Genomic DNA, 23975 nt, shown 5'->3' with positions numbered 1-23975 from the left:
TTTGGTCAAATTCCAGTAAAACCCCCATTAAATTTGAAGTCACATTTTTAATTACCAGGAAAAACAGGGGACTCATGTAGCTCTCAGTGGAATATACATATATAACGTTTCCCAACATACCTTAGAAATACGTGGTAAAATCATCTCTTTTTTCGCTTACTCAAGGGGGCCAGGGCCAGAGGGGAACTGTTGGCCAAGTAACCCTTCCTTGCTCCAACTCTGCCTTTTCTTAATGTCTCATAAAAACATTCTTTGTCCCCCTCAGCCTGGAATATCCTTCTCCCCTACTTTACTTAACTCCTATTCACTCTGCAAGGGTCTGCTCAAACTGCCCCTCAGAGAACCACAGCATGTAGGAGACAAAAGGGCCTTGAAGTTCGTTACATCCGAGTGTTCCCACAACGCTGAGAGCTTCAGAGAATGACCCATCCATGGTCATACTTCTGCCTTGTGGCAAAGCTGAACGTGGAACAACTTCTTCAACCAGCGTCCATTTCACTACGCCTCATCTCTGCACAGCAGCTTAAGATCGTGGTAAGTCAAGTTTTAAGAACCATCAGTCTTAAACAGTTTATTTGGTCTAAGACCCAGGTTAACACACTTCTGAAAATGAAGGAGCGGTCTACAACTTCACTTGTTTGTTTGAGTCAATTACCTACAACTACTTGATTATACGAGTGAAGATTACAGATGTCGACTAATATTTATATCGCGGATAGGCTGACTGTCAGTCACTAAATAGGATCTGTCCGCCAGAGTGTAGCCTTGATTCCAGCCTCTGCCAGTGGAAGTGTTGGAGCAGATGTGGGCAGACTGTGACATACAGTATGTCTTTAAAACTTGCTGGGGTGTGAAATTTCATAAGGTCAAAAAATGCTGCATTTTGATCAGCAGACACAGGAGTTCTGTACTTCTGTAAATTATTTCAGACAAACCAATACCATTTGCTAGTAAAATAGAGAAACTAAGAACTGTACTGGCTTTATGTAGGAGATAATGTGTGCTGCTAGTGTTTTAAAGGCCAATTTCTATCACTTTAAAGCAAATGCTCATCCAAAAGTCTCTAGAATGAAAATGTGCTCTTAAATCAACGCAAAATACAAGATACTATTTCAATTGACAACAGGGTTTTAAAAATCATTTTCTACTAAAAGAAAGCCATAAATATCTAATGAGCATTCTGGTGGGGGGAAAATGGTTTCCTTAACTAATACATACATATTAACAGTGTTCTCACTTCTTAAAAAATGAAATCCCTACCTAAAAATCCATTTATAGAAACAGAGAGGTGTCTGGGTTGGTTGGTTTGTATTTTAAGTTAGTATTCTTGCCACTCAACTGATTTCAGAAACCCTTTGGTTTACTGCTTTATCTTATTCTTTAAAAAAATTAAAAGATAGTATCCATAAAAAAGGCTGGGGCTCTATCCAATTTTAAAACGACTTTTCTAACATTCAAGGACTTTTGTTATCTTCCATTTTTTTCTGCTCCTATTTGATATTATTCATTTTAATTTTTTTGCTTCAATCTTTACCTCCTAACTGTTTCATATGTAGCTAACAGAAAACAACATATAACCAAAATCAAAATTAAGAATGGTGTCTGGCTAAAGATTTTATCTCGATGGTACAGACTTTAGCTCTTATTCAAGTTTATTTTAACCTAACATTACTTTTTCAAATGCTTTATTTCTGACTTAACACCGGACAACCCTTTCGTTGATTAATGAGTACTACAGCCAGCCTGAAGAGCCTGGTCATAACACAGCAAGGATAACTGTTGCCAGAATCACCAGCAGCAGCATCTTTCAGTTTATTCTTGGCTATGGTCAAGAAAATATATAATTCCTAAATAAGTTTTCATTACAAACATTTTTCTTAGATACTTGTAAGGAAGAAAAATTTAACTTCAAACATGAAATCTCCCCAGAAAACAATTTCTGAAATAAATCACTTGTTTCTCCTCCTATGATCAACGAAAAGAGCTAAGATCATGACAGTAAACTGATTAGAAATGTACCAGGTCCTGCAACAACCTTAACAACCAAGTTCACTTGGCAACCGAGTTCAAAGGTCCCTGTTTACATTTTATAAAGAAAAAACTTGAGGTACATATTTGAGAAATCGTATTTATCACATTTAAGTTCTATATTCAACTAGACTGTATTATATAAGACCATATATCATCGATAATCCCTATGCTAAGAAATTGAAATTGTATCAAAGCTGAAAACTTCCCTGCACTTAAATACAAGCCTAAACTTTTTCATAGGCTTCTCCTATACTGTAAGATAGCTGACACATGAGGTCATACAAATAAATAAATACAAGGTGAATCAACAATTATAATGAACTTACTTGCCACTGAAAAGTTGTTGAGGGGATAAGGTAAATCCACATCTTGAGGTTTCTCTTTATATCCTATGAATGAGCCATCTGTCTTCAAAAGGAAATATCTTGGCCTCCAGTTTTTTATATATTCTCCTACATGAGGAAAGCATGCATGTTAATGCTGGGGAAAAAAATGAACAGCAGCTTTTATGTGAAAAATAAATTATGGTACAATATATGTCCCACAACACTGGCCTCTAAAAATTTAGTTAGGCAATTTTCTTTTAACTTAGCTTACAAAAGAAAATACATAAGCCTGCAATTAAGATTCAATAAAAACTCAAACATGTTTTGTTTTTAATGATTTCACACTTTGATAATTCATTTGCACCATTATTTCTTCAGAGAATCATTCATCTGAGTACCCATTTTGTTCAGTTTTTCATTTTATCAGATGGTTGTTAGAGCATATTTCAACCATTTTAAAAAGCCTTGGTAAATCATCCACACACAGTATCAAGGAATTTCGATGAAAAACACTTATCATAAGGAGGAACATGAAATAGATGTTTATCTTCCATGTACTACTGACTAATTGTGTCATTTTTTAAGAAGAAAGGGGGAAAAGTCTTTTCATTGTTAAATCTCGATCATAACTTGTTTAAACAACATTTTATTGTTCTGAATAGGGAAATTATCTTCTGTAAAATGCTGTAAATAAGTCAAGGAAATGAAAGAACATGGGTTAACAGAGCTTAAAAACCACACACACACTCACACAAACAGTAATAACTGTAAGAACACATGGTACTAGGCCAAGCACATAGTAGTCAATAAATGCATATGTATCAAATTTTGATACAAACTATCACCTAGCTATCAAAATACACATTTTTAGCAACCAGATCACAAGCTGCTTACCTAAGAAGCGACTTGACTGAATTTTAAGAAACAGAGGTGCTCCATGACACCATAAGAGATGGAAGGCTATCTGGTCTCAAAACTGTCAGTTCTCTACTGGATATTTCTAGTTCTTCGATCTCAAATGCTGAATCAGAGTCCTGCAAGAAACTGAACCCAGTTCCAAGTTCCCTACAAGTCAGCTTCTTCCCTGGACCCCAGTTGCCCAACTCAGGCTAACATGGGGCTGGTTCCCTCTCCTTCGGCTAGGCCAGTGCTGCCTTCACAAGTCTCTCATTTAGCCCAACCCAAAGGGGGCCCCTCACGCCTTGCCTTTCTGCTGTTGTGCTGTGCCGGCCCCCTGCCTTGCTGTCCCCCCTTCCATCCTCATGCATCTATCCCTCCAGATTAATCCTCTGTCTGTGTGTACCACTTTGATCTACATCGTTTTCTGCTCAAAAATATTCTGACTCTTTCTGTTTAGTACAACTCTCTTAGCATAAAACGTAAGCAACTCCATAGTCTCACCCCAACATACATTTCAGATATGGGGTATGCCTCTGGATCAGCAATTCTCAAGCTCTTTACCTCACCCCTCTTTACACCCTTAACCTTCACTGACAACTCCAACAATCTATTTAGGTAGATTATGTCTATGTTTACTATATTAGGAACTGAAAAGAAAATTTAAATGCCTTTATTACTTCCTTTAAAAATAACAATAAACTCATTATGTGTAATATAACTAACATATTTTTATGAAAATCATTGTATTTTCTAAAACGAAATAAAATCAGCAAAAGAGAACTTCTTTCCATTAAAAAAAAAATCTCTTTTGATGTTTGGCTTCACAGAAGATAGCCAGGTTCTCATATCTGCTTCTGTATTCAAGCTACTGTGGTATGTTGTTTTGGTTTAAAATACAGGAAAGAGATCTGGCTCAACAGGTATGCAGCCAGAAAGGGCAGGAGTATTGGGATAGTTATGGCTCTCTTTCTTTGAGGTTTTCTGAAAGGTTAACTGCAGTGTGGAATTTGAAACCATGTCAAGAAAACTACTGTTACATGAAAATCCATTGGTCTCTATTACACATTGAATGAATCTTTTACACACTATGCATGATTTTGCAACATCAGACATGGATCCTTTAGAAAACACTGCTTCACTGAGTTACACTGATCTTCCAAGCGTTGACACATTTGGTTAGGCAAGTATCATCAGAAAAGCAAGCACTGGGAAGCCATCAAGCTCACAATGGCAGATATGTTCTAATTTTTGCTTCGAAACTTGATTTTCCCCATTGGTCCTAATTACTGTCAGTTCTTTTTCCTTGAAGTGATACTTCTACTGCCCACCCTAGTGCTTACCACTTGGTAGATGTTGAATAATAATCTATCAAATGAACTAAGACATGAAGGAAATGCATACAAATATCACTCCAGCACATAAAAAGCACTTAAAGGGAAAGAAAAAGAAAACCTGACTCCTCTCCTCACTTCGCTTTAGTGAAAATATATGGCCCTAAGGTTAATAAACACATGCCAAATTTACAAAACCAGAATGTTAAATTCACACTTCCCATTACAAAGATGAAGTAAGTTCCTTTTTTGATTGTACTTAATTTTTCCATTTTTACTTATGGACTCCAACATAAAATTTAAAATCATTAGATATTAAATATCTAATTAGAAATATCATATTTGGATTTCAAATGCTCCTGCAAAACAATAACAGATTCATATTGGTATCAGATGCTCTAAGTCTATCAAGCTAAAAAATAAGCAATAGTTTAATAAGTATACAAAACAAATTCATCTAAAAAATTTAAAAGAAGCAAAATGGGATAGCACTATTTCTTACTGTATGAAAGTACTGAAAACACATATTCAAGAAATATGAAATTAAAAGAAATAAACATCAAATTTTCATTTCTAAGAATAATTTCCTGCCAGTCACTAATGCTGTCATGCTCAGTTGAAAGACACAAGACACCATCACATGAATCTTCTATCTTTTTTGTTAAACAAATCTTAGGAAATTTAGAATATTTTATGTGGTCTGCAGCAAGAATTCTGGCTGCCAGAAAGTTCTTTTAAAAAAAATCTATCGGCGCGCCTGGGTGGCTCAGTCGTTTAAGCGTCTGCCTTCAGCTCAGGTCATGATCCCAGGGTCCTGGGATCAAGGCCCGCATCGGGCTCCCTGCTCGGCAGGAAGCCTGCTTCTCCCTCCCCCACTCCCCCTGCTTGTGTTCCCTCTCTTGCTGTCAAATATATAAATAAAATCTTTAAAAAATAAATAAATAAATATAAATAAAAATCTATTATGTGTCCCTGACATATAATACATTACACCAAGACAGTGCAGGAGTCATTCGCAGTCAGGAATAAAATTGAAAAGTCAAAATTTACATTGTTGATAAAATAAAAAGTATTATTTCTCACAAATTTTGATTAATAATTTTGAATTGATTCAGTTAAATCAGTCAAAAATTGTGCTGTCACAGAAAGCTAAGAGTGGATCTCCAACTTTAAGACTCTTGATTTTTGATCACTGTTTATAATATGAATGGACTTCCTAAGAAGATGTTCAGAACGGAGTACATTTACTTATTTATTTGCTCTGGGTCCTAGAGACACAGTAGCGGACCAAAAAAATAAGAAACACAAGGACTCGAACTCTTGGACTTTCTATTCTGGTACTACACCACGTTTCAGGCACCCCCTAAAATTCAGAGAAGGCTTCTAAAAACTTCCTGAAAGCAGATCCTTTTTTATAGGTTCCCAGGAATGTTCTCAAGTTCATATAATAGCATGATGTGTTGGCCTAATTAAATATTTATTTTCTAGTTCCAAAAGTAGAACTAAGAAGGGATTCTTTTTCTGCCAAAGAACTGGGCCTTACCGAGGACACAAATTCACAAGGTAGGGAATAAAGCAAAAAAGCAAGCTTTACCACCCCCTACTAGACCCAGAAGAGAAGAAGAAGACTCCTAGCTCCAGAAAGTATAAAAAGTCATAGCTTTCCACGATACCATGACAGGCCACCGGGCACACTGATGGCAAAGCAGAATTGTTCCTGCTGCGTTGGGGACCTTGTCCAGCTGGTCACAAAAAGGGACCTGAACACTCTCCTCACTGACTCGGTAGTTGAGGCAGTGAGAGTCTGGATGAGGAACATGTTCTCGAGCCGTTCTAAAAATATGGCCAAAAAGTCCTTGCTTTTATGGGGCAAAGTGCCCGGAACAAAGGTGCCCTCTCTGCCACCCAGCCTTTTAAGAGAGACTGCTAAAAGTCAATCACATCTTGTATTTTAAACATAGCATTTACACCTAAATTTACACATGCTGTATTAAAACCAAGCTGTACCATACTTTGGTATTTATAGCCCATAGGTTTCAACTAATTTAAGAGACAGCTTGGTTGTAACGGGGAGAAAGTCTTGTTTAAAAAAACAGCAGCATTTATGGGGTACCGATTCAACATTTCTATGTGCTGTCACAATAAACCTTCAGCAAGCGCCACAGCCACACCTGGATGGGATTTCCAGCACAAACTCTTCCCCACCTTCTATCTCCCTTCAGGAAGGGTGCTTTCAATTCTTTCTCACACTCCTTGGCTGAAGGCTTTATGCTTTTTGAAGTACATGTGTTTTGATATTGGAAACAGCATATTTCCCAACAGGGATCCTGATATTTTGGCTTCTGTAGTGAGCTGAATGGTGACCCCTCAAAAGATATGTACCCACCCTAATCCCCGGGACCTGGGAAAATTGCCTAAGATGGCAAAAGGGGTGATGAAGTGAAGGATTTTGAGAAGAGGGGCTTATCCTGGATGAGGTGGGTGAGCCCCAAATCCAATCACAGACATCCCCGAAAGTGTGAGGCAGAGGGGGCTTGGACACACTGGAAGGAGAAGGCCCCGTGACCCAGCGCCACACCCCCAGCCAACGAATACCTGGAGACACCAGGAGCTGGAAAGGCAAGGAACGGATTCTCCTCTGAAGCCTCTTGAGGGAGTCCGACGCTTCCTGATACCCGGATCTCTAACTTCTGGTGTCCAGAACGGTGAGAGAATTTGTTACTGTCTTTTGTTTTGAACCACCCAATTTGTTGTAATTTGTTACGATGGCCCTAGAAAACTTACTGCAGTTTCTTAGCACTCTAACCAAAGGCTTGTTTATAGAACCAAAACAAAACAAAACCCCACTGATCAATTAAGTTCTTGGCATCAGTGGTATAGAGACACATAGTTAATACCTTATGAATGCAAAGGACAAAATCCACCTACTCTCAACAACAGGACAGAATCCTGTTTGTCAAATGTGGGGTTGGAAAAGGCTATTTACTAGAGGTCACAGTTTTACTTGGTTATAACCAACTGACTTCAGATTCTGGACTTTTGCCAACTTTCTTACTTTACTTAATAATTTATTTCCTGTAAGCTCTTAAAACAAATAAATAAAAAACCTCAGTGTTTTTGAGTGAATGTTGGCCACAGAGAACATTCTTGATTTCTCCAGCAGAGTACAAATAATAGTTTGGCTCTCAGGCTTAATCTTTAATAACAACCTCAGATGGGAGATGGTATGAGCTTAAATTCATACTCACTTTGCACCTAAATATTTTGATAGAGTATTCAAGTGGATCACCGTTATTAGCGATATGCATTCAACTCAGGGTTATCCAACAAAGTTGACAGTGCTCCTTTCCTGCTGTTCACCTAATTTCAAGTTATATTGGTATTTGACAATCCTCACATACTACAGATTATTCCATTAATACTTCACTGAGAATCAGGTTTCTGGCTCCTGCTTTGGCACTTTTTGATGACTTCAACTTTGAAAAAGTGCAAATGTATACCTTAGGACTAAAAGCAGACCGATGAAAACATTCAAATGGTCTTACATCTAGAATAACCAGGAAATGCCTAGATTTGTCTAGACATACCAGTGGGGAAAAAGACCCTTAGAAATAATTCAGCTGGTATCCCTATAAGTGAATTATGTTGATAAATATTTGATTCATGCATTCATGCATTTGTACAGCAAGGCTGTGTTCCAGAACCTGGTCCCAACTCTAACTTCGCAAGAAGTAGACAATTAGCTGTGCAGTCAAGTCCGTACAGGCTGAGAACAGTGCAGAAAGACTCATTCATCTACTGGAGGCCTAGCCTCCACCGGCATGGGCTATACCAAAAACACAATTTAGGTGGATGAACTAAGATGTCATTAAAATAGATAGAGATAGAACCCAATTGAAAAGAAGTCTGTAGACGTGTAGTACTGTTTTTCAGAAATCCTACACACACGATCATTTAGAATTTAATTAGACAAAACACTTAAGCATCATTTTTAAGATAAGCTACTTCCCTAGGATAAAATACAAAGAAAATGAATGACGCTGGTTACCAACAACCGTACTGCAAACAAACTGAAATTCTGATTTCTCTAAGAGATTCAGGGGACACAGCTTTTGAAAGTACCAACAGCCTCTCACACGTGCTGGTGCTGTCACACAGGCTTCCCAAGCTAATCGCTCCCATAGGAGGAGGGCGAGGGCATGCCGGGAAGGAGGCACCACTGTCTCATCATAAAGCCGAAATCACTATCAGCCCAGCTTTCCTGAGACTATATATTCTCTGTATTTTATATCCATGTTTAATCACAATCCACATTTTTAAAACATTACTATTTGTCTTCGTCATCTCAGAGGGTGAAAATGAATAATATCCACACTCGCTGTGTCTGTTAATAACAAATAACCTTACACCTTCATTCTTTACAGAGGGGGAGAGCCAACAGTATTTATACAAACAAGCAACTGGCCATATTACCACCGGGTAAGGCATGCAGGTCACATTTTCAGAACAAAAGAAACCCTACTTAAGACAAACGCTGTGTAATAAAAGTCACAACAAATAGTCATGGTCAATACAGGATCAAGAAACTGCTCCAATGGGGCCTCAGTTCTTTTCCCGCTCTGCCTCATCCTTCAAGTGCTCTAGGAAGGACAACATTATGCTTTGGAGCGAGCATTATGCTGCAGCTTCCCAGCGTGGGTGGGTCTGAATCCTGGCTCTTCCACTTCTCAGCCATGGGAACTTTAAGCTCTCTACTCCTAGCCTCCTGATCTGAAACCCAAGAAGCATAATAGCAGCAAACTGAAAGACAGGACAAGAAAGCACTCACCTGAGTGCAGCGTGAGTTAGATTTTGTTTTTATTAAATAATGGAACCACTGTCATTTATGGCAATATCATTTACAACTCAGCTCCAAGCTTGCATTAAATATTCCACTAATCAGCAGTACACTCACGCTGGAATATGGTCATAAATAAATGAGGCAACAGGCAACCATCAGTAATAAGTTTACTCTAAAACCCCCAAAACCAGTCTCTTTAGCTAGTGTCAGGTATATAAAACTTGAATCCTTTCCAAAGAAATGAAAAGGCTATCCCACATCAAAATTAATTAATTAATTAATTAATTAATTAATACTTCCTTTTTCAAGGCAGGGTTATGTAAGAATATCAGAGTAACTAGTCTTCCAAAAAAAAAAAAAAGAGCTAAAGTCTCAGATCTCTCTGAATCATTTTTATTAAATGATATACACAGGGTACAGGACCATGAAAATCAAATAATTTAAAATTTCCCAAGAAGAGCTTTTAAACCCAAAAATGGCAGCTTTCAGTCAAAATAGATTTATATGACTTTAAGAAAGCTTTAGTCTTAAGTAAAAGTCTTCATGGGACAAATTTTACCTAAGACAAAATGAAGCTTAATGTTGATAGCAGTATAAAATCGATTAATTTCATGGTTTACAATATAGTTACGCATTTAGTTACTTGTTGACAGATGCCAACCAAATTTACACATGAACCACCTAAGAGAAAATATAGCAGTCTTTTTTCCACTAGTCAATTTTCATAAGTAAATATTAGCACCACAAATACTGAATATATAATTCACAATAGTGTGCTATGTCTTAAATATCTTAAAAATCATACAGCCAAATATAGTTACTGCGGAAATGCATGATGATAAACATAACAAAACATTTGCAATCTTTGAAATTGTCTGTTCCACTTTTATGTAGTGCATTGCAAGTGTTCTATTCCAATTAGATCTAAGTAAAAGCCCTATGAATGTGTCTGAGGGAATAAAACAAGTAGAATTTCTCACTGAAATTATCATTGTCCTCTCTTAACAAGTGTCTTGAAAATAATCCTAAGGATTTTTTTTTTTTATTATCTACATTGCAATGAGCTAGCATAGTAACAATTTTTCAACTCACAGGGACAATCTGAAACGTAAGTACTTTGGCATATTCTACGAGCTTACTAGATCTATGTTGATTAGGTGTTTCAGCTCCTACAAACGCAGAGGTTTGGGTTGTTATTCCCCTTTTATTAGTCCTTTCAAGCATAGTCTTCCCTTGCGGGTCACACTCTGCGGTGTCATCTGTGCAATCTCCTTGACCATCATTGACCAGCTCTGGCTGTGTCTCCACCGTCTCTGAAAACTGGGTGGGGTCTACCACACACGCCCAAAGCACTACACACTTCTGCCCCGCTCCCTCATCTTCAGGTACCGTTCATAGCTCAAAGCGTCACAGCTCAGAGAACAAGGTTCTTGAAACACTTTTATTTAGAGCCGGGGAAAACGGGCTTCTGATAGATTCATTCATTCAAAAATACATCGTTTGAGTGGCAAAATGCGCACGTGCACGGAGAACTCAGGCGTGGTGGATCCAGGCACAGGCCCTGCCCTCGTGGTGCTCTAAGCCTAGCGGGCAGCTGTGAGAAGTGCAGAAAAGTGGATGCTTTGGGCAATTAAAATGCAAAACGAAAAGTTCTTCGTGATCTAGGAAGTCATACTGAGGGGTGGCAGCATCTCCCACACGTGGCATTTCCCGGGGCACCCCACGTGCCTTGTGGAATGGTGCTCAGTAACATCTGTGGTCTGATGCATTCCTGTGGGGAAAGGGCTTGGCAGGAATATCGGCATAGGATCCCTCAACAAAGAACTGGTTTGCTGCTGTGCTGGTTCCAAGATCGGGCCCTGCACCCATTCCTCTTGGAAGCGTCATGACAATACAAGCGGAGGCCTGGTAATCGTTCACGATGCTTCTTTCACCTAGCGTAACATGTAACACACCTGAGCCTTTCAAGTTTCAAGATCCTGCCCGAGCAGTCTTTTTCTCTCATGGTTTTCTGCACAGTATTGATTAATGAGGTCATATTGCAAAACACTCAAATGTTTAGGATGATTTCACCCTGCTTGTCTGGTTGTCACATAAGGTCACTGAGAGATTTGTCTGCTCTTGTACTGGTCAATGTTCCCATTGCAACTGACCAGATGGAAGGTGTTTACAATTTTGGTGATTTTGCGTTGCGCTTCCAAGATGCCTTAAAAGCTTTCCAGATGTACCCACATTCCTCTGCTTTCCCACATATGCTCCTTCATGATTATTTTGAAAAGTATATTATAGTCAAGAGATTGTGCTTCCACTGCATAATGCATGAACTTGTCATTTTTATATTAGGTATAGTTTTCATATCTCCTTCCTAAAGAAGGCTGGGGCCCATGTTTTGCTTTGAAGCTGAAGCAGTGACGAGAAAAGGACCCACGCGCTGAATACCACAGATGTTCCAGAGTGACCTTCTCTAAGGTCAGAACGGTGGCCTGCCGGTACTTCACCTACTTTATCATTTTCCTCTCTTTTCCAGAAAACTGCACAATGATCACCTATCTTTTAGCATTCCGGTATTTGTTTCCAGGTATTCTATAAACTAGTTAATCAAATCCCGGTTTCCTTTGTTTTTCGAAAACACTACAACTTCAAAACTGTGACACTTAACTAATTATCCTTTTAAATTTAAGAACATCTTAAAAGAATTACAGTGTTCAGTTTTACTTTGAGAGAAAAGCAAGGTGAATGGAAAGACAGAGAAGAAAGAGAGAGAGAGAACAAAAAGCATCCACACAAACTAGCCAACAGAAAAACAGCATCTTGGCAATTTAATGAAGAATAAACCGTGAGATTAGTTTACATAGCAGTAGATATGTTGTGGAGAATTACTCAATCTGCACTCAGCTTCCTGCTGGGTTAAATGTGAGCTAAATTATTATTTTGCTTACATTTACGCCCTTGTAGATTGTGAAAGCAGAGTCTTCTTTTTAATCTGCTTTCTGCATGATAGCAAAAAGTCTCCAACTCCACACACTGCATTAAACACCCGGTCATTCCCGTAGTATTTTAACAAAGTAGCTAGGGCCACAGAAATTTAAACAATTTCGACGAAATGGACGAATTTTAAAAGATGACATTTTACAGCTTCCTTATTAGAAATATTTTCCATTTCGCCACACCATATTCCCTAAATGTTTAAATTAATGTAATCTCCTATGTTATATATTCACTGCAGTAAATAGCCTTAACGAATATCAAATATGGAGGCAGGGAGTCCATAACGCCAGCCTACTCACTATGCACCTCTAGCACCTACCACAGAGCCGGCTGGTATTTATCCATTAATTGAATAAATAAGCCTACCACTACGTAAACCACACTCATGTCAGCAAAGCTCTCTCAAACAGAAATCTCACTCTAACACAACGCTGCATAGCTTACCCCATGTTTCTGTTAGAACACATCCGATGGATAGCATATATAACCATCAGTGTCTCCCTAGGGCAGATGGTGGGAGTTGGCAGCAGCACCTGGTCATCAGGAGAAGGCCGGTGCCATTTGAACAACCCCTCAGGTGATTCAACCCTTCCATCCCTATATTCAAGTCACTGCCTTGTAGAATAAAACCCAACAAAGCAGAATGGGGTTTTATCTCAGACCTACTGAGTGTCCCCTATAATAAATCTCCAGGAGCACAAGACCCGAAAATAACACCACATCAAACCACCAACTCTATCCCTCTGGGGCCAAATCCCTGGCCTTCCCAACCCCATCCTCCTCCCCCTTCGTTTTTTCCGAGGCCGTATACTGACCGAGACTTGTCTCACAGCAGGTAAGTGGTGAACAGAAGAAGTGCTAAAAGGCAGGATGAAGGGGACACTTAAGTGCACAGAGCCATGCACAGTGCTCAGGCATCACCCCCATGACCTCCCCACAGTGGCACGGAGAGACAGGTGCCAGGGTAGCCTTACTCTGCACAGCCATGCTGAGGCAAGCCAAGGACAAAGTTGAGATCTGAATAAAGATCTGCTGAAGTTAACAAAATCCTGCCCCGCCACACTGCTCAAGCCCTCAAAAGGAGGAAGTATATTACACCAGTGGTGAAAAGCACATACTCTGAAGTTCACATGCCAACTCTACCACCAACTAGCTGTGTGCCTTTGGGCATACTGCTTCCTATCTCTGTGACTCAGCTGCTTCTTCTGGAAAATGGGGACAACAGTTTAGAAAAACTGAATTAATATTTATGAGGGGGGCACCTGGGTGGCTCAATGGGTTAAGCATCTGCCTTCAGCTCAGGTCATGATCCTGGGGTCCTGGGATTGAGCCCTACATCGGGCTCCCGCTCAGTGGGGAGCCCGCTTCTCCCTCTCCCTCTGCTCCTGCCCTCTGCTCATGCTCTCTCTGTCTCTCAAATAAATAAAATCTTTTAAAAATATATTTATGAAGTACACAGAACAACGTCTGGCTAATACTGAGCATTACACAGCATTTGTTAAATGAATAAAGAAAGTGTGGCTAACCAAAAAAGATGTAGTAAGTGCTTAACATACATAAGCATATTAAACTAAACAAAAGTGGAGTATTTAAAATAAAGTGTAATTTGTTAATCTCATTTGGCCCGACTATCACTGTTTCACATTAGCTGAGCAGAGTAGATGCTGGTTTTTTGTGGAAAAATTTTCAATTTTTGTTATTCACTTTGCTTATATCCTATTTTCATCCCCCATTGTTATTACCAATAACAATGAGTTAACGTATCATTTATACTCAACCAATTGAACTCTTTTGTTAAAAACAGATAATGCTGTCACAGAAACAGTCTTTCTTGATTCAATATCAAGTAAATCTATGGGGAAAAAAAAAATCAAGCACTCCACTGGATCTACTACTAAACATCTCCATGTTTCTTTCAAATTATCTCATAAAAGGTTAGCACATACAAGAAGCAAACACAAGAGTATACAACTCACTACTTTTATACCAGGCCTTTCTTACTCTTCCTTTTTTATTGTGCAAGTTAATTATTTAACCTCAACCACTCTGAATTTGGGTATGTGGTAAACCATACATTAATGTTAGGCTTTCATAAATACTTAGAAATGATACCATATTTCAACTGGTAGTACATTTTATATTTACATGTAACAACTATATATCCAGTGAAGCAAATTAATCCTGATTTGTACTGTAAAGCTGTGATCATGCTTAAGTTTATAAAACTGAAGGGAATGTAAGGTTTTCATTTCAATGAATTGGGCTAGATATTCAAAAGTGTGGTTCAAATAATACTGAATATCAGAGTATCTGTTATCCAAGAAACAAAAAGCTAAAAGACACCCAAGTGAAATCATTTAACTTTCCTAGGTAATTTTCTTATCCTCTTTGTTAACTGATCTAACGCAGCAGTCTGTGGCCTGTCATCCGACTTCATGTTCTCAGAAAAAGGCTGAATGGGCTTGATGTGGTCAGCACACGCCAAGTGCAGGAACGGCGAACATATTCAAAAGAACAGAACAAATCAAACACTATTCAGTTATTCAAAGAAGTCCACTCCTCCTCCGCAAAGCAAGCTTATCGATCAGATAAAAAGCAGAAAAGCTGCTTCTCAATGTTAAAAATGAATTTACTTACCTTGGCCCTCTGAGGGCAGTATTACCTAACACATAGACAGGAAATTTCAGGAAACAATCTACCTACCCTTCCATAAAAACCATCTTGTAAGAAAACCTGAAATGGGCATATTTCTCATCGATACATAAGTATTTCTTTCCTCATCATTATCTGTACCTCTACAAGCTTAAGAGTGTTTGTTTCCCAGAGTTCCAATAAGTTTGAAAGGAAAGATTTTCTTGAAATGAAGACATCATGAAGGAAAGTGGTTTGAGGCATCAGTCACAAAAGTCATTCAAAATCCAATGAAATGCAAAGTTACATAAATGATTCTATACTGTATAAATACTCTCTTAAGTTCTATTAAGTTTCTATCATAATGGCGTCTGTAGAGTAATTTGTTATTTAAAAACACCAGAACATTCAAATCTTTGAGTAAAGATAAAGTAATTCAAAGAGATTAACATTCAGCACCAAACTACCCCTCACTTATTAATAAAATATAAGACAAATGACAAATGCGTAGGGTAGGGTCAAAGCACTGACCTAATTTTCATACTGCTTCTAAAACTGTAAAAATCTTCACAGAGCATGAGGATGATCAATTTCCTTTCCTGGATCTAATGCAATGTGCACTGGGTGTTTTATTCCTTTTCCTCAGAAAGCACCTATTGCACGCAAAGTAGGAAAAAAGTTTTCTGGCATTTGCTCGTCAAAGAATTTTTTTAGGATGTACAAAACACTCGATACGCAACGCTGAATAACCAGCCCTGTATACTACAGCGACATGGCAAACTTTTAATTAAAGAGTATAAAAAGCGCTAATCTTCAGGTCAGAGTCTTACGTGTAAGTTACTCAGTGACCATCCAACCGCACGCCACCAACGCCCCCCAATTAACCCAGCCCAAACCAAAGAGCGGTCTTACAGTGAGTGAGCTCCTGAAGGGAGATAAAAATTATGATAAGCAGGTAAATAACAAACTTTACTTTCACATATGGTTTCCATTGAGTGGAAATACACCCTCATATAGAATTTGTATTTATGTTTAAGAAAAGCCCTTGCTTCCCCAAGTTAAGGGATGATGAATTCTCCCCTCAGGAACTATACCAATACCTGGCGTGACTTTGACTAAACAGGGTTCCTAAAATATGTGCTATGGGCACTAAACAGTAGTGTACTATGGAAAATTTAAGGTCAAAGAAAAAAAATTCTTACATTCCAAATCCTATTTAACTAAAACAAAAAGTACCCAGAGTTGGCTTAAGAGTCAGTGAAACATAATGTAAATGCAGAAAAGGGAAAGAAGGTCATTGCATAAAACTCTTTTCTGTAATAAATATATATACTTAAGTTTAAATATCTCCTCAGAGAGATGCCAGGAAACAACAGCTGCTGTTCTCTGTGCTTTCACTTAAAAGTATAAAATTATGAACTTTAATGCTGTGTTCCAGTCTCAAGCAAATAAGTGACTTGCCCAGCCAAAAACTACACGAACTTCACGGTTTCTGCCTTTCTGCCTTTGTATCTTAATCATCTTCTGTTCTAAAAAGTGCTACCAAGTTTACCAACATCTTTAATCAGATTTTCTTAAACTAAAACACATTAAAAATTTTAAGCCAAAACATTTAGCAAGATGCCTTAAAGAATATGTCAGACAGAGAAATACTCTTCTGTTTTCAACATACTGGCCAATATTTTTCAAAAATTACTATTCATGCAGGATTTTTCTGAGGCACAATTCAAATGCATTTATATACCATTAACGCTAGAAGTTCCTCAAGGCTTTTTGGATTATTCTGAAAATACACCAAGCACCAGTTTCACTCCTATGTCTTCACAGCGGGAGAGTCTCCTCCTCATCTGTGGCGCTACATTTCATGGGCTCTGGGATATTTCCACTTCTTCGGTATTCGAAGTTGTTTTGGGGGATGCCATTATTAAAAAGAAAATTAAACGATGACACTTAACTATCTGTACATGAACACTGGCATTTATCACCATGTGCTGTTAGATATTAAAATCTCCTTCTGAGAAGCCAGCATCGTGTTCTACAGCATTCAGATTGACGGTTTTTTGGTTTTTGTTTTTTTTTAAGTGTAACCAATTTATTCTTCAAAACCAAAACAGAAGTCCTTAGTCACTATACCCAGTCCCATTAACCACTTCAGCAGCCAGATGGGGCAGCTCTCCCGGGTGCAGCCTTCCTTGACTCTTCACCCAAAATCAGGGAGGAGAGGAAAAACCTTGAGGAACCACCTGCACACTCGTGGGCACTAACCAGCCTATGCTGACGGGAGGGACTCTGTTGCCGGCCACAGCCGCCCCCTCTCCCCTCCAGGAAACGCTGTGCCACCCCCTCACTCAGTACTGTATGAGCCTCATCAGTGTCTTCGTCTGCAAAATTAAGAGCTGGGACAATCACATCATATTTTAAAACTCCACGAGGAGATAAAACACTATTTTTAGGATTGTTTGTTCACTATGATCATTAAACTCAGTCACTGTGATAGGTCTGAAAATCTAGTTTTTATTTTTAAAATATTTGTATTTATAACCCAAATACAGCTTAAGTGTTGGCCATAGCAGAGAAAAATGTAGTTCTAAGATAATGAGATTAATATTGAATTAAAGGAATAAATACAGTTTTCAGCAATCTCAGGCTGAATTTTTTAGGTAGAAAATGATTTTATAAGATACAATATGAAATCATGCCTGAGTAACCACTCATGTCACACCCCAAAAACAGCTACATTTAACAGTTTTCTTATATTCTCTTTCAACAATCAACTTCCCTTCAGATTTATGAAACAGTCATAAATCACTAAACAGACATAAGGTTCTAAGAAAGCACCTTACATCTCTTCCATGACCTCAAGAACAGTGCCTGCTCACCGTGCAACACTCCCAGCATTGGGAGGTGCCCCACTCACAACAGTTACAGACCTGCAGACCTACATACACACCACACCTCCCAAAACCAAAATACTCCTCTAACAGCTACCATGGCACAGGGTCCAGATGTTCTAAATATATCAGCATCTCATTTAGTCCTCACAAGATCTCTGCCTAAGGCAGTTCTCATGGCCTTCTTTTAGCACGGGAAGAAATTGACCCTTAAGTAGGTAAAGGACTTCTGTAAAGTCACTCATCTAAGGGACGTGATATTTAAATCTGGTCCGTGTTAAGTTCAAAGACACTCTGCCTTTAATATTTTAATCCCCTTAGCACGTATACTTGCCTGCACTAGTCAGATTCTGTAAACGGCTCTGAAAAAAGGAAAAGTAATATGACATGATGAATAAAGGCCAGAACTGCAAGTCTGCTCTTATACAAGCTTGCTTTTGTTTAGCCACTCACTGGCACCCCGACTGTCACACCACACTCACTCGGTTTAATAATGCCCCTACCTGGAAAACAGCATGCTGCTTGCTCCCAAACTTAGCAGGGATATCAGCCCTGACTGTGAAACTACAAATATTTGTGCATAATTCCACATACAAAAATAGGGGCATAAACGTGGCCTCTAAATAAAAGAAAAAACTAAATACAACAACAGGACAAAGGCAAGGTCCAGTGTGGCTGATGAGTCTCTAAGCCTTTGCAGCAAACACAGATTAGAGTCACTTGAAGAGAAATTGACAGTGAGCTCGAAAGTTTTTCTAAATAGACCTGATCTCTATTTCTTTAGGAAGAATGGAAAATAAAAGATCATCTTCCTTCGGTCCTTTCAGAAAGACATTACTCTGGTCACAAAGCTCTGTCAGTTATGTTTGCCTTTCAGCCACACGTTAGGTATTTCTGCTTCATAATTATGTAACAAAACCCTAAATGTTTTAGGAAAACAGGAGTTTACCAAAAATTAAAAACTCTTTAATTACACCACACATTTTTTTTTTGTAACATAAATCCAAATAGGGGGAAAAGGGGGGAAAGAGAGGTCAAGGCTTCTCTTTTTGTTTCTCAGCAATTTCACTCACATCGTGCTTGATTTTAAGATGTGACAAACATTTTAAAAAATATGTAAAATAAAATTTCACAAAAATTTGGTGTCCTAGAACAGAAACACCTTTGAGAAACTGGACCTCACATCACTGTTTCTTCTCGATTATTTAAAGTCAAAGTGATCAAACAGGTATTTAATAAACATTCCCTCTGAGTGTTATCATAGCCTTTTAAAAAAATGCAGAGATACCATATCTCTAATACCTAACGACAAGGGATCAGAAGGAAACCTACAGCCAAACCCATACTCCGCGATGACAATGCATGCCTGTCATTTACAGAATCAAAGACGACCGAGAGAAAAAAAGAGTATTAACCGAGAAGGCCTGGTTCCCATACAACTTTGCTTCACAACTACTCACATCTGAGTTCAAAGTAGGACGGAATTACTTGGTAACATAAATTCGGGACTCTCTATCTCACCCCTAGTGGTCGGCTAGAAAACAAATCAATTCAGTCTCAAGTAATAGTTGACAATACTGACTAGTGTTAAACTGCTCGTGTGCCCATGAAAAGCGTGGCCATTTACCTGCCTGACTTCTGAGCTCAAATCTCCTGTTCTCTCTCAGTTAACAATTCACAGCCCATATGAACCTACTAGATGAGCTGCCGTCTCTATGGGCAAAGGAGAAAGTTTGTGTTGCCATTTAGAGGAGAAGCTGCTTTCTGCAACTATACGTGAATAAGAGAAGGAAGAGGAAGGATTAAGCCCCTAAACTAATTAACAAAATCAGGGGGAGGGGGGGCGGGCAGGAAAACAATGATAATTAGTATGTACCCTTGGTTAACCAAATCCACACATACATTCATTCTGTATATGCACAAACATCAGCAGCATCATAAACCGTCTCAAGTTCTAGCCATTATTCAGTTCGACATCTGCACATGTTTATGCGTCTCTCCAAACAACCTCTTGAACACCCTGCTGGAGCTGTCATTTTTTTTCTTCTCCCTATCTGGCAGATGGCAAGTCAACAATCGGCATCAACAGCAGCCGAGTATCTCCCCCTCCGTCCTACCCCCCTAAACAGACACAATAATAACTTCTTTGTGCTTCCCTACAATGCAGCTGCTTAAACCATTTCGCTACAAGGCTGCTTTGCCTTAATAATAATAAAAAAAAAAAAGCCCACCCTTCTGTCAAGTCTAAAAAGCAGCATAATGTGAAGCAAGCTAAAGCCACAGCACAGCTGCAAACAGGCAGACACACTGTCAGCCCCTCCCCTGACAAAGCCCTGTGAATCGAGGGGGTTCATCTGAGGCTCACACAGTAATTAGTATAAAAAAGTCCGACAGCCTCTATTATGCTGCGGGAAACTGGACAGAACTGGGTTGCTGTTCTGCGTCAGGAGTTCTGCTGCAGAGCAGATAAATCATGTTGGGTTTTTTCCTCTCTTTTTAAAGACAGTAATAAGGAGGATGAGAGAAGCTAATTTGAAAACTTGGACACAGTAATTGTACCATATGGTGAGCATTCATCCTTTCTGAAATGCACGCTAACAGTCACTTACATGCACACTGCTTTGTTTTACAGTTGTTATTCTCCCTACCATATTCATAAAATGGATGTGAATATCTGATACTCAAGAGAAGTTGGTGTAATTAGCAACAGAACTGCCTGAGTTTAATTTATTGGCCTTGCACTGCAATCTAGTAAATGCAAAACAAAATTAAACAATGTATCCACTTGGTAAAATGTTTTTTCTGTAAATAAAAAAGCATGAGGACAACGACAGGTTCATTGGCGGATTGTTAAGTTAAGGTACAATATTTTGAAAATTCCAAAACAATAAGCTATGGCTGTTGGAAAGATTTCTACAGACCCATTTCAAAGATAGCAGATCACTAGGAGAATGACCTTTCATTAAGACCATCTGGTTCAATTCTGTATTTCACTGAAGCAGGTGTAACTCTTCTCCATACATATCGGTAAGTCTAGACGTAAAAGAATTCCCTTGTATGTGTTCTAAAAATTTTTTCAAGAAAATCTGTCAGTTATTAAATACTCAGTACTATGTGCCAAGCACCAGGCTAGGCACAGGGAGAAGGATATAATGTCAAAAAGTCCTGGGTGCCTGGGTGGCTCAGTTGGTGAAGCGTCTGCCTTCAGCTCAGGTCAGGATCCCAGGGTCCTGGGATCGGGTCTCTCATCTGGCTCCCTGCTCAGCGGAGAGCCTGCTTCTCCCTCTGCCCCTTCCCCTCACTCGTGTATTTTCTCTCTTTCAAAAATAAATAAGAAATACTAAAAAAAAAAAAAGTCCTCACATTTCTAAAATAAAATCAGAACATAAACTGACTTAATATTTCTGTCTACTTCAAAATTCTATAAAAATCCACCTATTTGAAAAAAAGTCCTCAATAACATCAGGGCATTGCTTATCAAGGTCCAATGTATATCAAAGAGACATTTTTCTGACAAAATATCGTGTAAAAAATAATTGTCAGATGTTTGTCTCTAATCAGAATTCATTCCAATCCAGCTGTGTGCCTTAAGATCAAAATATAAAGTGTTTACCTACCTTCAATAAATTATACTCTAAAACACCGAACTACTCGACTAGAACGCGTATGATCACTGAAACTTCAAGGGGAATGAAACCATAGGTCTGAATTTCTACAAATGACATGTATCCACAAGTACTGCCCTGCTCTTTTGGGGATATTGAAAAAGTAAAATATTTTAATGAATTATTAGTTCAACACAGGACCTAAGAGTCCCCACTCAAGCTTTTGAAGTAATCTGTGACTTTAAAAATACACGTGTCAATGTAATAATATTCCAGCACCATCCTAGAAGACTGTGATCCCACTGAAGAAGGTACGTATAATTACATAGAGAAGGAGCGGCCCCATTCAACAAGTTCCCCAACTTCCTAGGATCTCTATCTTGGCTTAGAAGATATAAACTTTAGCATCCATTACTGGTATAGTGGCTTCTCTTTATGCTACCAATGTCAGGCCAGAGGACCAGTTTACCTTAAGATAAAAATATCTCATTTTTGTATTCGGCTTTACAGTTTATTAGATATTAAACTGGATCTTAAAATGGATCTTAAAAACTCATTCTGATAGATCAGAATTTGGTTTGACATATACAGTGATGCTTCGTTTGGGAACTATCTGGCCAGTAATACATGTCTGAGTCTGTACACTTACAAAGCAGGGGAATCCTATTATGTGAACAAGGTCATCACATTGGTGTTAAGAAAAAAAGGGGGGGGCTCAATCTACAGAACGGAAAGAATAAATCTTTTTCTAAAACTGTGCAGTATTACATATAGTAGAGTAACTATCCTGGTTAACTGAATGAGCAAAAGATATAAGAAAATAAAATCGTTTGGAAAATAGGGTCAAAGACATGGCCATCAAATGACTGGCCCCTTCATCACATGCCAGTAAAAAGCCATTCTTTGTGGAGAAACAGGAACTTGGTTCCATCTGGGAAAATCAAGTCGAGGAAGTGTTTGTAAGCTGAAAGCTCCATTTGGTTCCAACACTTAGGATGCTGGATGTGAATATAAGATCTGAAAACCTAAGGGAACGATGAGCTTGACTTCCACATCTGATTATTAGTGCTTCCTAGCAAAATCCATCAACAGTTTCTAAACTACCTGAAACCATTTCTCATTATCTCAATAACAGGGCAAAAAATCCAATTGTCCACAGGGACAAATTAAGACTATTTTAAAAGTCCTTTCTAATAAGAAGCATTTGTCAAGAGTACAGATAGTAGTTTGGAGAGAATGCTTTCTTTGTGTAATCACAATTCTGAAGACTATCCTTTTCCTAAGCGGAGGATGGTGAGGGAGAAAAGGAAACTCAGGCAGAATAAGCAGTTAAGAAAATGTGCATAGAATAGACGTGCACAACCAAAGGTACCAGTATGTCAGGTAAGCATTATCAGTTTGATTTCCCCACCATGTATCTCCTTGAGAGCTCACACTGGACACAGAAGTACAAAAGTTGAGGTCCTCTTGTTAAATGTGAAATGCTAAAGTCCTCCTAACAGGTTTAACAGGTACCAAACACAATTTATAACGGATGGCATACTCTTCAATACTTGCAAATGGCATGTCAAAGGTTGTGACACAGAGAACAGTGCAGTGGTGTACGGACGCCCTCACAGTGATGGCGAACCTGATCCAAGACTTCAAGATTCGAGACTAACCTACGGGTCTACAGACGCCCTCACAGTGATGGCGAACCTGATCCAAGACTTCAAGATTTGAGACTAACCTACGCACATGGACTTCCTCCGTAGAAATAAAACCAACGCCATCAGTTTACAACACTCTTCTCATTTCTATAACAAAAGGAAAGCAAGTAATAATAATCCCGATCACAGAATTTAAGAGGGCCTAGAAGTTAAAAACAAATGTTTACTTAATATATTATTATGACGATATAGAAATGGAAGAAGAATAGTATTTCCAGAATAGTTAGTATTCAGTAGCAGGCTTCAGCCAAAGATGTAGCTTTGATATTTCGTCTTTACCCTTAGTGCTCTTTCAAGGCTCTTCCAGATGCCAGGGGAAAAACCCCCCTAAAGCTAATGCAAGCAGAGCACTATTTATTAGAAGAGTACAAACACCTCATCCAGAGGAAAGAGCTGTGCAGGTAGAACTTTGGCAGATTACATCTAGAAAATCACCAGCATCACTTCCTTTGTCTTGTTCAGGGACTGCGTAAGGTCTGGTCTGGGTTTCTGGTCTTTCTCCCTCTCTCTCTCTCCTATTCCCTCCTCTTCCCCCCAAAATGTCTGCTGCATTTGCGGCATTCTCTCTACCTGCTAGCTCCTCAGCTTGCTCACAAGGGCCGATCCGCCCAGAACTCAGACTGCAGGCAGCCCCTCACGACCACTGGAACCCCAACACGAGCTCAGGTTTCACCTCTCCGTCTCTTAGCTGCTTCAGTATTTGGCCTCTCCGATCCCTTGAGG

General features: G+C 38.9%; 1 protein-coding gene across 3 annotated transcripts in view; it reads right to left on the bottom strand.

Moving 5' to 3' along the window:
• AKT3 (AKT serine/threonine kinase 3) overlaps positions 1-23975 on the bottom strand; it is a 318344-nt gene that overhangs the window by 182418 nt on the left and 111951 nt on the right. For all 3 annotated transcript variants that reach the window (XM_025877589.2, XM_073899912.1, XM_073899913.1), the window contains exon 3: positions 2358-2483. In XM_025877589.2, coding sequence (XP_025733374.1) covers positions 2358-2483 — 126 coding nt within the window. The remainder of the gene's footprint in view (positions 1-2357; positions 2484-23975) is intronic.

Source organism: Callorhinus ursinus, unplaced genomic scaffold (genome assembly GCF_003265705.2).
Source record: "Callorhinus ursinus isolate GAN/ISIS: 27379988/994484 unplaced genomic scaffold, GSC_fseal_2.0 scaffold13, whole genome shotgun sequence".
Lineage (NCBI taxonomy): Eukaryota > Metazoa > Chordata > Mammalia > Carnivora > Otariidae > Callorhinus > Callorhinus ursinus.
Note: the sequence above shows the minus strand (reverse complement) of the source record. Positions and strands in the feature narration are given on the sequence as shown.